Source organism: Pelophylax lessonae (assembly GCF_965119305.1).
Source record: "Pelophylax lessonae genome assembly, chromosome: 2".
NCBI classification, from domain to species: domain Eukaryota; kingdom Metazoa; phylum Chordata; class Amphibia; order Anura; family Ranidae; genus Pelophylax; species Pelophylax lessonae.
In genome coordinates, this window is record NC_138769.1 from 640,049,845 (window position 1) to 640,068,480 (window position 18,636).

The 18,636-nt window shown below is 40.4% G+C and overlaps 1 protein-coding gene across 2 annotated transcripts in view; it reads left to right on the forward strand.

The window, feature by feature from the left end:
* Positions 1-18,636, forward strand: part of FRY (FRY microtubule binding protein) — a 364,889-nt gene that overhangs the window by 158,503 nt on the left and 187,750 nt on the right. For both annotated transcript variants that reach the window (XM_082244584.1, XM_082244585.1), the window contains exons 5-10: positions 5,230-5,320; positions 11,008-11,087; positions 11,177-11,257; positions 15,095-15,263; positions 15,930-16,022; positions 16,106-16,204. In XM_082244584.1, the coding sequence (XP_082100710.1) occupies positions 5,230-5,320; positions 11,008-11,087; positions 11,177-11,257; positions 15,095-15,263; positions 15,930-16,022; positions 16,106-16,204 (613 nt within the window). The remainder of the gene's footprint in view (positions 1-5,229; positions 5,321-11,007; positions 11,088-11,176; positions 11,258-15,094; positions 15,264-15,929; positions 16,023-16,105; positions 16,205-18,636) is intronic.

Below are 18,636 nucleotides of genomic sequence, written 5' to 3' on the forward strand. Positions count from 1 at the left end.
GACGTCGCCAACGCAACCAGGGCACCGCCAGCACCTCAGAAGGCAGGGTTAGCATGGCCGAAATGTGGAAAAGCTTTGTCAGCACGCCACAACAAACAGCAGCACCAGCAGCTCAGATGGAACGTCTTAGCAGGAGGCAGCATTTCACCAACATGGTGGAGCAGTATGTGTGCACACGCCTAGACGTACTGAATGAGGGGTCTGCCCCCTTCAACTTCTGGGTCTCCAAGTTGGGCACATGGCCTGAGCTTGCCCTTTACGCCTTGGAGGTGCTGGCGTGCCCTGCAGCCAGTGTATTATCTGAACGGGTATTTAGCACGGCTGGGGGCGTTATCACAGACAAGCGCAGCCGCCTGTCCAGAGACAATGTGGACAAGCTCACGTTCATTAAAATGAACCAGGCATGGATCCCACGGGACTTTTCCGTGCCTTGTGCAGAATAGCGATGGATACCGACCTTACCCAGCCATTGTTCCATTTTTGCTCTTTCTCACTCTTTTGGGGTGTACCCTCATTTAAAATTTGTGAAAAGAAGCAGTGTTGGCTACCTCGTCCTCCTCAGGGCCAGATTAACGTAGGGGCTATTGAAGCTGCAGCTCCAGGCCCCTACCTTTTTATATAGGCCCCGGGTTGGCCATATTCACTGTTACCGCTCTTCTGTCACTTGTAAACACAGAAGTCTGGCTTCTATGCTCGCTTCCCCAGGCAGCTCCCTCAGAACCTCCCCACACAGCACGAAGGCCGGACAAGGAGGGACAGTTGCCGATGCATGGATGTGTTTATGGGCTTCAGAGACAGCATCCCATGTGGAATTAGGCATGCATGGCTGCACCCTTCCTCCTCTGGGTGCATGCCAAGGCACGGCCCTTAAGGCCCTTCAAAATCCTCAGCACCAAGCCCATGATGCTCTTAATCCGGCCCTGGTCCTCCTCCACCGCCGCTTCCACCTACACCGCCCATAGGTGTGCGCAGCCTATTGCATTATATTATATTAAATACACATGCATGTGTTTGCCTACATGTACATGGCCCCGATACATTACTCTCCCTGCTGGCAAAGAGAAATAGAGCAGAGCAGGCCCGAGGGAGATCTTTCCCATCTCCTCACTGGCAAACAGAGCGATAATGCTATGTGCCCTAGGTGATTAGGGTGTGCCCAGGTACACCCGGCACACCCTGTGCACACGCCTATGACACCACCACCTCAACCTCCCTCCTACTCCATATGGGCCTCGTCCTTCAGAGATGAAGAACATTGTTTTATTTTTCTGTTTTTTTTTTGTTGTTTTAAGTTATTTCCCTATCCACATTTGTTTGCAGAGCACTTGCCATGCTCTTAACTACGTTTTGCTGCCATTTGCAGCAGTCTAGCCCTTTCCATTGGTGTTTTAGAGCCATTTTAGTGCCTGAAAGTTCGGGTCTCCATTGACTTCAATGGGGTTCGTGTCCGGGAAAAGTTCGGCAAAAGTCCGGGACACGGACCCGGACTTTTTTTTAAAGTTCGGCCGAACCCGCCGAACACAGACATCCAGGTGTCCGCTCAACTCTATTCAGAAAGGTCTTCCTCATACTGCTGCATGAAAAATTCAAACAAATGTTGCACTTGTAAGTTGCTTTGCTTTCGCCCTTCTGTCCAGGTAATCCTAAACCAGCTAGACACAGTCATTTTTGGTCATTATCTTGCTGTAGGATGAACCCCTAATGAACTATACGTGTTTCAGGGGTTATTTCATGTTGCCGCAAAATGCTGTGGTACTAGTTTTGGTTCAGGGTGCCACTTTGTGCAAGTCACTGACTCTGGATCCAGCGAAAGAATACCAGACCATCACACGTCCTCCTCAATGTTTGACAGTTGGTGTCACACACTGAGGAACCATCCTTTCAACTACTCGACAGGGTAAAAAACCCTGCATGATGAACTGAAGATCACAAATTTTGATTTATCGGTCCATAAGACCAGTCTTCAGTAGTTCACTGGCGGTGCTTCATTGCCCAGGCAAACCTCAATTCCTTATTTTGCCATCTTAGCAGTAGCTTTCTTACAGCCACTCAACCTGTCAAACCTGCAGCTTGAAGTCTTCTCTTTATAGTTGAAACTGAGACTTGCTTACTGTGATCAGTGGTAAACTGTGCTTGAAGCTGTTGTCCTGTGAGCTGCCCGTCACACAAGCTGTTGACTCTCAGAAACTTTTCTTCTGATTCTGTTCGTTTACCGCTTACCTTTGTTCTATAAAAACTAGAAAAATGGGGGTGTTCTAAACTTTTCTGAACTTTTGATCTGTTTATCTGTATTGTTTTCTGCTCCTTTTCATAGTAAAAAAAAGTTTCATATGAGGCATAAACCAGGTTTTTATTAGCAAAGCCATGTTTACATTTTTTCCTGCATGCTTTTGTGCAGGCAGCTCAGGTTTAGCAATGTATTAGATGAAATACCATTGTGGTCATTATGCTCTTTCTTACACACAAGTCACACATTTTGCAGTTTATGTCAAGGGATGGAGTTTAGTCTAGTCTAATGAATACACTATAAATGCGTTCCTGGTTTGCAGTTTATCTGACAACATGGTAGCAACACATACATACAAAAAACATGGTATTAGGTTGAATTCCCAATTTGATCACCTTCATTTGCTTGGTGCAATCTTTTGAAGACTCCATTGGGGACAACTACACATTAGAGCTACCAATTTTGATGCAAAGTGGTCCAGCAGTGATTGAGTTGCACCATTATAGTCACTGAGGAATTTTAAGGTTAGGTAGAGTTAGCCTTTAAAGTGACCTGAAACTTGGACCTTACCTAGAATTCTTGGCCAATGAGATTGACTCCAAAACGTAGGTTTATTTCACATTCTTGCATATGTGTTTGCACGGTACCTTCTGCTTATTTTGGTTTGTTCATGTATTGGATTTGTAAAAGGCAAGACACTGTAATGCGATATATGTATGTATTGGACTGTTTTCCTTGTCCTCAATAAAACACCACTATTAAAAAAAAAAACAGGGAAAAAGTGACCTAAAAAAATGTGCTACTGAAACTGAGCATGCAGTGACAGAAATGCATAAGCGGAGATTTAAGACCACGTGCCAAAACCCTCAGTAGATCCACATGTTTAGTCAGCTGAAGTTAAATGCTAGTTAAGATCAATATTCTCTTGTAACGGTTAAGATCTGCTCTGCCTTTCCAAATGCCAAGTGTAACAGAACCTCAACCCACACTGTACTTGTGGACTTCCTTCAGTATACGGCTTCCTCCCAGTCGTGAACATATAGATACCAGATTTTCTCAACCGCCCCATACAAAGCTAGCCGACAACTTAGCTTGCACTGGAATCTCAGTTTATTGAACAGTCACAGAGAATTTATATACAGCATGGACCTCCCCCTCCTGATCAGATTACCACACACAGGACAGGGGTTGCCTGATTACATTATCATATGCAGATGAAATTGTATACAGAAATAGAATTACCCGAACTAATTATTTAGCCAACTGGACAGAAACAATGTGAGGTCATTAACAACAATGGAACAGACAAACTTAACACAATCCACATTACATCTCAATAGACAGATAATAGGGAGAGCCTGCCAGTGACAGTCTGTCCGTCTCCTACATTGAAGTACATAGATTACACATCTGAGCATTGCTTTGATTATTTAGGAGTCGCAGACTTCATGGCAACAGGCTATTTATCTCACAGTGTAAAGAGGGATAAAATCTTCATATTTCTTGAGAGATATTGTTAAGTATTACTCTCCCATTTGAAGTTATCCAAACCATTTTCTCAGTGTCCATTAAATATCTGTCTTTCATTCCAAGTGACGGTGAGTACTGTCACACCAAGCTTCTGTATTTTTCAGTAAGGCCACCTATCCTAATAAACAACCCAAAGGAGGCGAAAGGCTTGGAGGTGGAGTCTTGGCTTTTTCTGTAAAAGAGAATTGCATATAACTTCCGCTGCCTAAAGCCAAGTACACACGATTTTTTTTTTTTTTAGTTCAACCCAGCCGGCTGAATGAAAAAAAAAAAAACTGAAGCGCTCAGGAGGAGCCACTGTACTAACAACCCAATGTTAGTACAGCAATCTCCCCCGCTAAGCTATTGTGTTCTTACAGGGGGGAAGGCCCCCCTACCAGAACACACCGGTCAGCATTTTCCGCTATTGGTGGAGAGCACTGATCTGATGCCGATCAGCAGACCTTTTTCGGTCATGCCCCTTCCTACAGAAGCCGGCCAGGCTTCTGTACACCTGGGCTAAATGTCGTCTGGTTTGTAATGAACCGGCCGATGCAGCCCAATATTTGGCCTGGGTCAAATATCACGCACCATCTGCAGGGCCATCTTACCGAATGGCCACTTGCCCGGGGGGCCCCACCTGCCCAGCGACCTAGTCCCAGCCAATTATTAGTCCCAATTCCCGTGTGCATCCTGCCGCCAAACTTAGCAGGTGGCAAGCGCCTGTCGGCCCTGCAGTGCTGTCAGGCCATTTGGGCTGTGGAGGGGGAGCCCACAACTGCAGTAATCCTGTCTGCCTCTACGGAAACAGGCACACACAGGACAGTCGAGCCTGACTCCCGTCTGTGTGTGTGTGTGTTCACCGGACCCAGCCGCCGAACTTGGAGGCTATCATTAGTCTGGCACTGCTGTACCAATAAATATCGCCTTATCGACAATTTGCATTTTTATTCTCGTGGGTGATTGTGTAGGCAGGGCCCCAGTGCACTGCTTTGCCTGGGGCCCTTTAATGCTCTTAAAATGAAACTGACCATCGGGTGTGTTGCGAAATCCTGCATTGACCTTTGCCAATACTCATCAAATATACTGAGCTCAAAAAATCCTCTCCATTTCAAAAAGTGGAATTATACTGGAAGCATGCACAATTGGCTGTCATTGCAACAAGTGAAGATCCATGTCTACAGAGCCATGATGTTGATTTGACATATAGTAGATTTTTCATATGGAGCCATTAAAAGGGAAATATCATGCACAATACAATACAAATGTGCAGTCATTGTACATCACACTGAAAATAATCGTATCACCTAATACAATATATTAATAGTGTTAAAACAAAGTACTCTTTCCCATTTAATATATTGTTAAATGTTCAAAGCCATTATTACAGTTTGCCTTCCTGCTGTTCCTATAATTAGATTATTAATAGACTAATTTTCTTTATTATTTTGAAATCAATTAGTGACGTTTATTTCCTTTTTTCCCCCATACAGTGACGAACAACAAAAAGATTACTTGATGGAAAGGAGGGATCTGGCAATCGATTTTATTTTTTCATTAGTTCTTATTGAAGTTTTAAAACAGGTAAGTGGACACAGCCACGGACTACATGTTCATAGTTTTCATTAAGTGACAGAGCAGAATTTCTTCCTATGGTTTCTGGAAGCGGATGATGCACAGTTGATTGAATTAGGTGACATTGTATGCATTAAGTGACCAGCAGATGCCCTTTAATATTAATTTAGCTGTAGGATATCTGTGGATGCCTACTGTATTGTTTTGACTCCCCATGTATTGTCATAGAAATCTACATCATTCTGCACTGTATAACATCCTTTGGCTTCATTATAAGGACTAGAGTTGAGGAAAGTGCATGTTTTATACATGACAACCAGAGTTCAGCTCCCTTTTTCTTAGTCTAAACTTGGTTTAAAAAATCCATTCTTCTAGATCCATTTTCTTACTCTGGGGAATCCTGCTGCTAGCTCCCTTTTCGAAGTACAAACTAGAAAATCCCTGCTACCTGCAGGGTTGTTCCAATTTACACAATATAAACTGTTACTAAATTTTAAGGGCTTCCCATCTGCTTTTATTCCCTTGCAAGAAAATGAGAACACAGCAAAGTGCACTAGATGGTGATGTAAAATTTCAGTAATTTTTTTTTTTTGTGCAAAATCTGTTTTTTTTTATTAAATGCAACAAGAAAATTCCATACACACAGAATATCAAATAGTTGAATCAGTGTTACAGGAATGACACGCCCAACTGGGCGTCGCATTGATATAGTCACAACATGAAAGTTTGCAAATAACAAACAATAACAAACCGTATTCGACTATTCTGGATTCAGAAAAACGGGGAAAGACTTAAAAGCGATGTATGTGTTTTTATTTTCAGTATCATACTTACCTAGGTAGATGCAGCATCGGGTCCAATTCTGCATCTTTCCCCTGTCAGCTCTAAGACTGAGAACCGAGCGATCGATCAGAGGTGATTGATTGGTTCCCAGAGCCGTCAGCCACCGCTGTCTGTTCTGTCCCCAGCTCGTTGGAGCCCTGGGCTGTGGAGGGAGTGGGAGCAATCCATGTAGGACCCATGTAGCACTGCCCTCTAGAGGACTGCTGGATATAACACTTTTTTTTACCCGTAGCAACTGGTTGCAGAAACTTATCACCTTAATTCCTTGGCTCAGTCAATAATCAGTTCTGGGGATGTTGTTTTGTAGCTTTAGTTAGAACTTGGATAGGAGAAGGGATGAGTGGGATACTCCAACTGATAACTATTCACAATGTTGAGGACAACTGACTTTACGATGCGGCAAGGCCACTGCTTCACCCTTCCACTGAAGTGAATATATTTTAGGTGTTTCTACTTTAAATTCTCTTCAGGGTTCTAAATTCGGCACCCCCTTTCACTCTCTCTGTGTGTTGACACCCGTCCACTGACTCTATACTCCGGTGTGGTCCCCTTCCTGGGCAGACCCCTGGGCAAGTTCCTCTGTACTCACAGACACTGTTTTTCCAGATTCACTTCAGCCCCAACTCCTCCAGTCAGCTTTTCCAGGACCTCTGGGTTCAGTCAAACTCTCTGGTTCACCAGGCTGACTGCCTGGGCTGTGGAGGGAGTGGGAGCATCCGGCTCAGGCTCTCAGCAGCTCGCTGAGATGCTGACCTGGGTGCCAGTCCAGGCAAGTGGGCGGATCATTGTCGCAATCTTGCCCCAGCCAGGACCGGCTCTGTGACGCTGTCTGCTGAAAACTGGTCACATCGGGTGCAGAATTAACTGCACTCCTGTGATCCACAGGAGAAGTACAGCCAAATGAGCTTTAGCTGTACTTTTTCCTTTAAGCCTCGTACACACATTTTTTTTTTTTTTGTATGCTTGTCGCCATATCGAAAATGAAGAGGTTACTAAAGTTACTTAATTTCTTGTACAATAGAATAAGAATTGGGAAGTGATGTAATGTATTGCATTGTAAATGTATTGTATTTTTGGACGAAAACTATACTGATTAGACGAAAATCTTACAATCTGGTACAGTACGAAAACATTTTTGTGTTTGTCCCTTCGAATAGTTTTGGACAAACTGTCGTGATCGGAAAGCTCTCAAAAGCTGTGTACTAAGGATCAGATCATCGTACATTCACTTCGAAAGCTGTATTTTTTGTCTGATTTTTTGTTCATGTGTACTAGGCTTAATAAGGAGCAACTCCGCTAGACCAGAAAGGAGGAGGAATACAGAAAAAAACCCAATAAAGATCCACCTGTTTTGTCGGCACACATTTCCATTTCTATTGTCTAAGCCCATAGAATCAATTCAAAATTACAGAGACACATTCAGGGAGCTGACCTGATTGTCTTTTATCCTGTAAAGGAGGAAAATACAATTTAAGAGATTTATATAAATTGCTCCTAACAATCCTACACCTTACGTACCCATTGCTTCATGGTAAACTGAACTCTAATAAGCCACTCTCTCAAAGTAGGGGCTTTACTTTGCGTTCATAATAAAATAATCAAGCTTATTGCAGTATTCAGCAAGTATGGTAGAGAGAATCTTTTATATGACCCAATAGACTTCAAGGTAGCCTAAATATAAACTACAAGGAAGAATTTGCTGTGTGGCCTTTGCAATATTATCTTGTACCTCTTTCCAGAAAGACCTATGGTAGGGGAATTCCCACCACAGATAAAGACTGTACCTTGCTTACTACACCCCCACCAACAATTTGCAGAAACAGTTGGATTTATCAGGGACAACTTGGCAGGCATCCCATACCACTGAGATATAAACTTATAGCAAGATTCATGTATCCTAGAATTAATGGAAGAGGTTTGAGTCAGCTTGATGATTTTAGAGGCTGCTCCTTTAAAAATGTCCATTCCAACTCCTGCTCTAACGTCCTAACATAATATAGGATAGTCTGAGATAATTAATTTATTGGTGTCTGAGAAGGATCATAATTTTACACAGCACCTCACAGGGGGTAAGGTCTTTGCACAACCAAAACAGATTCCCTAGGCCAGTGGTGGCGAACCTTGACACCCCAGATGTTTTGGAACTACATTTTCCATGATGCTCATGCACTCTGCAGTGTAGCTGAGCATCATGGGAAATGTAGTTCAAAAACATCTGGGGTGCCAAGGTTCGCCATCACTGCCCTAGGCTATGCAAGTCTAGGAGACAGGGGCCCCATTCCTGAAGAAGTGAGTCCAAAGTTTTAAAATGGGAACCCTCGAGGATGCGGAAACGCCTAACCTAATTTAATGCCCCACTGCTCACTTAAGCCATATGAGCTGAAGGGATATACCTGTTGTTTCCAAGTATGAATGTACATGTGACCCCATATGACATCACTGGGCCAGTTGCTGCTGTCACATGAGTCCAAAACCTACAGTGGCAGGGGAGAAAAAAGAAGGTAAATATAAGCTGCTGGGAGTAGGTATTGGTTTATGGCAGAATTGGACCCTAGGCAAGGTGGGAGCTTTGAACCTCCATCCCATACCTTTAAATGACATTGATTTTTTTTCTTGTCTCCCTTTTTAACTGGGAGAGTTGTCTCTGTTCTCTTTGTTTATTATTTTCGTCTTGTAACTTATATATATATATATATATATATATATATATATATATATATATATATATATATATATATATATATATATATATATATATAGTATAAGTTACAACATGTATAGAAAATAAATGCGCCTTATCCGAAACAACAGTGCTAAAAAAATCTTTACTAGCATCAATTAAAAAAGGGTGTTATTTCACAAACACATGAAATAATTAAACCAAAAGTGAGTCTATGGTTAAATAAATAGATGAAAAAAAGTCACATGCACAAGATAGTGTGATCAGGTGCAGATACCCAACAACCATTCAGAGGTGATTCTTCCTGTATAAAATTGTGAACCTATTTAAATACACCGTGCTCCACTGCACACACAAGAGGATTTGCCTCTTACCAGATGGATCAACCTTTGCAGGTCTAACACAGCCTTTTTGCAGCTTTTTCAATGCGAACAAAGAGCGCCTCATCTATGGGATGACAATTTCTTAGCAAATTTAGGATCACAGTATGGATAGATAAACCACATCTCATTAACATCAAGCTGTGCGAGTAATCCACACTCCAGCTCATTGTGTCACACATGAAAAAGGAGGAAACCACTCACTGCGCAGACATCCAAAAAACACAATTTATTGTATAGACATGTACTTGCAAGAAAAAAGGATATTACAGGCAAAACGGTTAAACACAGCCTCTGGCGTCCTTACAGACAATAGGATGTCACCGCTACCACTAACCCGCACGTTTCGTTCTACTGAACGTCATCATTTGGGCAACATGATTGTATTGTAATGTAATGTGCCTTCCAAATGGTTAACTAGGTTGTACAGTGTCCTCGTTCTTTATAACTTTATGTATATTTTCTGACGTTTATCTGCAAAGTCCATCCTATAAAGTATAAGACGTGATGGTATTATATACTAGACACTACCCTATGCTGAGCTATGAACAAAACCTTATAACCATACTATTGTTTCTCTTGCCAAACTTGTACACATTGTACTTTTTAGTTTTCTTCTTTGTTTACTCTTGTAAAATTTTTAGTAAAAATGATTGAAACATAGATGACCTTGATAGGGATTTCCACTGGGCCCTGGGGTTCTGCCTAGCCTGCTTTGTGAGTGATCAGGCTTTTTTGGGAGGGAGGTGAACCTGTTGCTTTGCCCTTAATGGGCAAAGTGTGGGTTTACATTAAAGCCTAATTAAACTTTAAATTTAAATCAGCTAAATGCGTTCCAGGTGGATCAAAACCTATAAGAAACTTTGTTCTCTAGCATTAACTGAGCGCAGGTGTCGGACCTGCAGAAAGACCTATGCTTTCACACAGAAAGCAAGGGTCATACGCTGCAACATTCTCCAAACAGATTCTACAATAAAAAAAATCCACCCACTACTGGCTTGGTGAGATGGTAAACCTAAGACCAGAGATCTCTACCACCATATTCCTCATTTCAAACCCTTTTGATCAGAATCACACTCCCAGTCTAGTATTATCTTGCATCAAAAAGCTGTCTAGTACCCATTACTGAGTGTACAGTGCCACGAGCATACTATACACAAACACTTTATTACCAAAAGTATTGGGACGCCTGCCTTTACATGAACACAAACTTTAATGGCATCCCAGTCTTAGTCTATAGGTTTTAATATTGAGTTAGCCCACCCTTTGCAGTTATAACAGCTTTAACCCTTCTGGGAAGGCTGTCCACAAGGTTTAGGAGTGTGTCTATGGGAATGTTTGACCATTCTTCCAGAAGCGTGTTTGTGAGGTCAGGCGCTGATGTGGGCGAGAAGGCCTGGCTCGTAGTCTTAACTCCAATTCATCCCAAAGGTTTTTTTTGGGTTGAGGTCAGAACTCTGTGTAGGCCAGTCAAGTTCCTCCACCCCAAAATTGCTCATTCATGTCTTTATGGACCGTGTGTACCCCTCTATTACTTACAATAAGAAGCCTAGAACATGTAAGACAATGAAGTTTATGGAAAAATTGGACATCATTAAAAAAAAAAAAAAAAAAAATTGTTGAGGGTGTTAAAATATGTAATTTCTTATATAAGAGAAGGATTTTTTTAGCAGAGCAATGTAATGAATAAATATCAAGTTAAAATTGTTTGATTTATAGATCTTAACTGCCTATGATCTCTTATGACAAGGATGTAATAGTGCTAATTCCAACTATATTCTTTGTATTTCCAGATTCCCTTACATCCAGTAATTGACAGCTTGGTTCATGATGTAATTACGTTGGCTTTTAAGCACTTTAAATACAAGGAAGGGTAATATGATTCAGAATTGACTACAGAAATTTTTTTTTAAACCTCCTATTATATTGCTCATAAATTTTATTTTTTTTTCTTGTTTCTAGTTATCTAGGTCCAAACACTGGTAATATGCATATAGTGGCTGATTTATACGCAGAAGTTATAGGAGTATTAGCACAGTCAAAGTAAGTGTACCCCTGTGAATATTATTACTGAATGTTGTACCATTATCCTTCTTCAAGATGAACAAATAGTGGGAAGTGTTTTACCTTAATGCAAGTAAAGCATTAATACAAAAAAACTATTTGATTTTAGTACCTCTTTAAGAAGCATTAAATATAATTTTGTGTTGGGCTATCTAAATACTGAACTTCAGGCAGATATAAAAGACAGAAACTAAACCTATTGATTAACTGTTTCGTAAAATGGGTACATCCAAGGCATTCTGAGAATAGTCACAGTTGCTTGTGCTCTCAACCGAAATGACAAGTCATTAAATGGCTGGTGTCACATATGCAGCACCATGGCATCTGCGGATCAAACAGGGGCTAAGATGGCAGCTGTAAAAAATATGAAGGTTTAGTTCTGCTTTGATAAATCTCTGTATTCATTTTGTAATGTAGGCAGTGTAGGTATCAGAATTTGATTTGGTATCCGCTTCTTACAGTCTATTGTACAGCAGAGGTCAAATCAGCGGAGGAGAGAGCAGATTTCTAAATAGTTCATCTCATCAGTCTTATGATTTTCCTTTCACTGTCCATTTACAGGATTGCAAAGCCGAGCTGATATATGTGGAATCCAGGTGTGTCTCGGTCCCCATATATGCACGCAAAAACAGAAAATGAAGGCCCGAGGGACTTTTGTGAGACACACAACGGATGTTAAAATTAATTTGTTACCTAAAAAATATACAAAAATACATGGAGAAAATTTTAAAATATCAATAGTGATCTTCAGTAAAAAAGGAGGAAATACAAAATACATATAAAATAGCACTTCATATATTTCTGACATTCCAATCTAATGTCATTATCAATCTGTTCTGTATGGATCTCAACACGTTTCGCAAATTCAATAGTTTGCTTTATCAGGAGAAATACAAATATGAATAGTTAAAGCCTTATTAGTCACTAATGTGGTAAGTCTCGCTGCCAGAGCTCTCCAGCTCCAGACCATCAAGTTTTAGGATTCCATCTTCTGGCTTTTATATTCAGGGGCTTCGCCTTTTCATATTTTTCTGGCTTGGTATCCCTTCTCTCCCCAACTCCCAGTAGGAAGAGTTGCACTTTTTGAGCGGAGTAAGGATCTTTCTTCTGTTGTTATTCTATCTATTGGAATGGATGTAGAGGAACAGTAATGGTTATATAAGAGGATTTTGATTAAGGCTTTAACTATTCATATCTGTGTTTCTCCTGAGGAAGCGAACTATTGAATTCACGAAATGCGTTGAGATCTATACAGCACAGATTGATAATGACATTGTATTGGAATGTCAGAAATAGATGAAGTGATATTTTGTATGTATTTTGTATTTCTTTCTTTTTTTACGGATGATCACTATTGATATTGTCGAATTTTCCCCATGTATTTTTGTATATTTTTTTATGTTATAAATTAATGTAATTTTAACGTCCGATGTGTGTCTCACAAAAGTCCCTTGGGCCTTAATTTTCTGTCTTCATTTACAGGATTGGAAAGGATAAGACTTGTAAGTGGTAATGTGGCTGTAAAGCTTCTTTTTTTTTTTTATAAATACCATAAATAATTAATATATATATATATATATATATATATATATATATATATATATATATATATATATTTTTTTTTTTTTTTTTTTTTTTTGCACACCCCTAAAAGAATGTTAACACAGCTGTATGGTGATTTTTGGTTAGAAGTCTAGTTTAATAAGGCCAGTAAGCTCAAATTACAGAACGGTTTATAGAAAGTAGACTTGAATAACTTCCTTAGATATGTGTTAAAGTCCCTCCAGGGGACCATGAGAACTTCATATATGTATGAGAGTATATTTTGATCGCATTGAGAAGGTCTTTTCCCATACACAGCTGATTTCCTGTGAGTAATTCTTGTCATAGAACAGAATGTGGCAATGAAGTAGGTGCAGCAACACAGACTATTTTTTAGGAGGAACCCCAAGCTAAGCATCTGTCAAAATACCGTACATGTTTGTGGACTGTTTGCCTGCTCAAAGTATGTATAATTCTGTAAAGCCAATTAATTTTGGATTGTACAATAGAGTATCAAACTACAGTGCTGGGGTCGTCCTCTGTGTTTTTCCATCCCAGTTCCCTAAACAGCTTTAGCTCCCAGTGCCTGAAAGCATAGTAGATTGGCAACACTGTGTATATCAGATTTTGGGAACTTGTACTAGACTTTTAAAAGATTCATAGCATTTTTCTACAATTGGACTAAAGATTTTTTGTTCCATGTTAAGTGCATCACATAAAGCAGATCTGTTCCCCTGAGATCACAAGCTACTGAACAGATTTCCTTTCAGAAATTCACATACTTATCTGGATATGTCACTTAATACAAATAAATTTGGAATCATTTCGAAACAGGGGACATTGGAAATGAACATTGGAAACATTGGAAATGTAAATAAAGAGAAATGTTGTCATTGCATGTTGGATTGGATTTCTTAGGCTTTGTATAGACTGGTGTTGTAGTGCAGCTCTCCACCTATAAAGTACTGCCTTGTCATCCAAGGTGAATGGGTATCATTCACCCAGGGAGCATTGACCCCTATGATAATTGAAATGTTCTTTGCAGTGTAATCTGATTGATGCTGGATGGTGAGTCAGAAAACTTGTTGATCTTTAGCAGTATGCAAAGGTTACATACAGATGCAACTAGTGGAAATTGTATAGAGATCGTACAATCAGATTCCACTTGTGGCCATTTGTTTGTAACATGGAAGCGGTTTACAAGAGTTTGAGAAAATATTTCTAAGGCCCTGTTCCCACCTGATCATTTTTCAGCTCATCTCTGAAGTCTCGAAACGTCCAACTCCATTCATTTCAATGGCTCCTGTTCACATTTGAACGTTTTGTCGCCTGAAGCTCATAAAAGTACATGAGCTTCTTTTTTGGCAGATTACAAGCGTTTTTGTTAGATGTCAATGCCTGCCTCCAAGCACCTGCAAAAAACGCCCAAAAACGATACGTTCAGGTGTTAATAGAGCCTAACGCAAAAAATGTTAACTGGTTACATGAAGTGTTGGGACGCTCCAATCTAGTTATGAAGTGTTGACTGGCAGGTTGCCCAGACATGCCGCCTTTTGTGGTTTATGTAATTTTAAGTCTGTCAATTTCAGATTTTAAATAATAACTTTGCATTCGCATTTGCAGAAATATATTTGGTTTGTTGCTTGCTGAAGTTGCATGCATTTGCTGCTAGTTACCCAAGCTTTTGTGTACAACTATATGTCCACATTATGGTCAAAGTAGTATCAATCTTCCCATTGCACACTTTCCTGGATAAGGCTTTAAGAGTAGCGGGTGCTGCAGCAACAACCAGCTGGAACTGAAGACATCACAGGTCAAATGCACATATTTGTGGTGTGCTGGTGAATATGTACATTTGACACATTATGCAGTGAACCTAAATGCATTCTTGTCCTAAAGTTTATATTTTTAAGGCCAGTGTCTAAGTAACTTTAAGAAGGCTTCTCGTGTGTAAAAGTTTTTATTTGTGACCTTAGATGCCAGCCTCTGCCCTGTGGTGGTAGTTTTTTACTGCAGTAATGACTGGCAGCAGCTTAACACCACTAATAATGAAACTTAAACATAAAGTATAAAGAGTATCATTTGAACTCAAAATAGGATGGTGTTTGGGACACAGCCTTCTTTTATCTAGCAGAGCCATTGCCTTGGCTGGCAGGGCTTCAGGGTGTTTGGTTACACCAGTAAATCACGTGAGTGATCTTTATAGAGAATTGTTCACTTCTGGAATGAAAGTCATTTCATATAATTTATTTGATGTCATCTCTAATTTGTCAGGTTTCCTTCCGTGAAGAAGAAATTTATGGCTGAGTTGAAAGAGCTGAGGCACAAAGAACAGAACCCGTATGTGGTTCAAAGCATCATCAGTCTTATAATGGGAATGAAATTCTTTCGCATTAAGATGTATCCTGTGGAGGACTTTGAAGCCTCCCTCCAGTTTATGCAGGTATGCTTTTTATCGCCTGTGACAGGAGTACAGAGGGTGACATTGAAGACTTATTTTTCATGGTACAGAATGGGTCTATGCAGGATATTTTCATACATGATAGACCGTAAAATATTTTCTCTTTCCTTCATTGAGGGACACAGCTCTAAATCCTCATGACCGTAGGGTTATGCTGCCCCCTACAGGAGTAGGACACTAGGCAGAAAAAAAAGCTTGAGCACGCTTGTGGGGCAGTCGCTGGGGGTATACTCCCACTTCCTGCTATAGGTATTCAGTTTTTTCTGCCCAGTCAGGAGTAAGGACCTAGTACATAGAAAGAAATTTCTCCTCTAGGTGGAATTTTAGGGGCATATGGGGACCACTGTGTTATATTGGTTATTGTAACATTGTTTGTATCAAGAGCTTGTTTGCTCCACCAACTGCATATGGGGACCACTGTGTTATATTGGTTATTGTAACATTGTTTGTATCAAGAGCTTGTTTGCTCCACCAACTCCATATGGGGACCACTGTGTTATATTGGTTATTGGAACATTGTTTGTATCAAGACCTTTTTTTTTAATGTACTTTAAAAAACGCTATACGTGTTGAACGTGTGCATCAGCTGCATTCTTCCCTCTTTTTATGTCCTTTATTATTCATGAACATGTTTTATGTCTGTTTTAGGAATGTGCACATTATTTTCTCGAAGTAAAAGACAAGGATATCAAGCATGCTTTGGCCGGCCTGTTTGTGGAAATCCTTGTACCTGTAGCTGCTGTAAGTCACATTTAAATGACTTGTGAAATAATGTGTTGGAATGAGGCCTGTTGAAGCTCAATGATCTCTTAATCTGTTTGCAGGCTGTGAAAAATGAAGTTAATGTCCCTTGTCTTAGAAATTTTGTGGAGAGTCTTTATGACACAACTCTTGAGCTGTCTTCCAGGAAGAAACACTCACTGGTGAGTTGTGTTTTACAGTTTGTCCAGTATCCCTGCCCCCCAAAAAAATATCTGATGAGTTCACGAAACCCTGGTATTTCTTTACTAAATATAGAGCAGTAAAGTAAAATTTGCTTGCATACAGCCTCATTTTGAAAAAGAGTCTAGAAACGTGAAAAATATTGCCAATGGGTAGTTGCTGTGGGTCCCACCTCCAACTGTATTTTTTTCGCATCCCTTAGCAAGGAAAATATCTGGAGGTCTATTAAACACATTATCATGTGCTGGACAAACTCCTTTCTGTTTCAGTAATGTTTATTCAATAAAGAATAACAATAGGAACATCAAATCTGCCCACGCAGGGGCCTAAATTGACAGTAGCGGTAAGTACAAAGTCTTGTACAGTGCAAAAAAATAGGAAGCGACAACAAAGGCTAAATCGAATAGATCTAAACAAATGAGTAAGGAAGTCCAGGTAGAATCCACATGGACAACAACATCAGTTCTGGACAGGCAAAGTTATAAACAATAGTGCAGTATGACGTATGCTCCCAAAAAGTAGAAGAATTGCAGGTTAGAAACCCTGTAGGAGAGAAAAGACTAGAAAGAATAGGAGGGGAGAAAGGAGGGGCAAATGGGACATGGAATTGGGATAGTCAGGGGAGGTGATCAGAGGCACCAATGCTGGCTGGAGGAAGTGAGGGGAAGGCATACGCAAGCCAAGGTTCCCAAATTGTAAGAAAACTGGCATGAGTCTTTAAGGATACTGGACATTTGTTTTTTAAGCATCATAGCAGTCATGCGGTCTCTAACACCCTGAAAAGGAACCATGTTTTTTTTCCAGGCCTGAGCAATATCTATTTTTGTCAGTCAAGAGAACTAAGATGTCAAATTTTGCTGGTGTGTATATCGGCCTGGAATAGGGCAATGTAGCAAGGCGAATTTGGCATCTTTATGAATGTTGAGATTGAACAGGGTGTGCAACAGGCCAAAGACTTAAAACCAAAAACCTATCAATCGTGGACAAGTCCACCAGATATGTAAAACATCCTTACAATGGCTACAACCCGAAAACAGCAGTTGACAGATTCCTTTCATCGTCTTGATATACTAAGTTGTTAAAAAAAAATAGAGAGCAGGTGAGAACATTAATGCAATGCACAGTCCTGTCATTTTCTGCTAAAAAGAAAAAAGGCTGCTGACAGGTATGAAGTGCAGCAGAATATTAGTGCCTGCACTGTGGCCTAAGGCAGAGTCCTTCCAATCAGGCAAAGTCTTTGTACGTCTGGTAGTGCCAGATCTTGCCTGCTCCTTTCTTGCCCCGCCATACATTTCTACTGGCTTATTGTTGTTCTGATTTTCCCCAGTGGCCAAATTGGAGTGTGTGTTGGATGGGGCTGATAACCTCTGACACCACCAGGCAGTGCAAAAGCTTTGCCTGATCAGAATGGCTAGGCATTCACGTGTCTGACCTGTAGAGGTCAGCACTTTTATACTTGCTGTTGTGGCAGTTTCACTTTAATTATGTTAACTGTCTCTGTGTGTATATCTTAGGGATGAACAGAGCTTGCCCATATATCTTGAGGATAAATGGAGCTTTTTCATATATCTTGGGGATGATTGGAGCTTATCCGTATATCTTCGAAATGAATGGAACTTGTCAATACATCTTAGGGATGGACGGAGCTTGTCCATATATCTTAGGGATGAACGGAGCTTGTCCATATATCTTAGGGATGAACGGAGCTTGTCCATATATCTTAGGGATGAACGGAGCTTGTCCATATATCTTAGGGATGAACGGAGCTTGTCCGTATATCTTGGGGATGAATGGAGTTTGTCATTCTGAAATACATCTAGAGATTTTAAACAATGAATTGCATCTGCAGGGCACCTGCCATTGCTAGTCTTACTAGGCCCTTTGTGTCACAAATTCATGTGTTCATGAACTTAATATGTTTATGGACCTGTCCCTCTTTTGTTAAGGAGCATTAGAGTATCCCAGTTCATCCAGAAAGAATAACATTCAGCCAATGTAGTCAGTCATCACATTTTGGAGATTAACCTATGTCTTGCACAGTTACATGTTCTGACTAAAAAAAGGCAAAAGTCTATCCAGTTCGACCAACACTGAAAAAAAAAAAACCCACACAAATAGAAAATATTGATATAAAATATCCTATACCCAGAGTTGATCCAGAGGAAGGCAAAAAAAACCCCAATAAAGCATTAACCAATTTGCTTTAGCAAGGGAAAATCCTTCCTGATTCCCCAACAGGCAGTGGGATATTCCCTGGATCAACTTTACCTATAAATATTAGTATCCAGTTATATTTTGTGCATTTAGGAAAAAAACCAGGCCTTTTTAAAACAATCGACTGAGCTGGCCAGAACCAGCTATCTATCTTGATATCTACTCTCTAGTTATTGGCTTTTACACTTTCTTGGCCCGT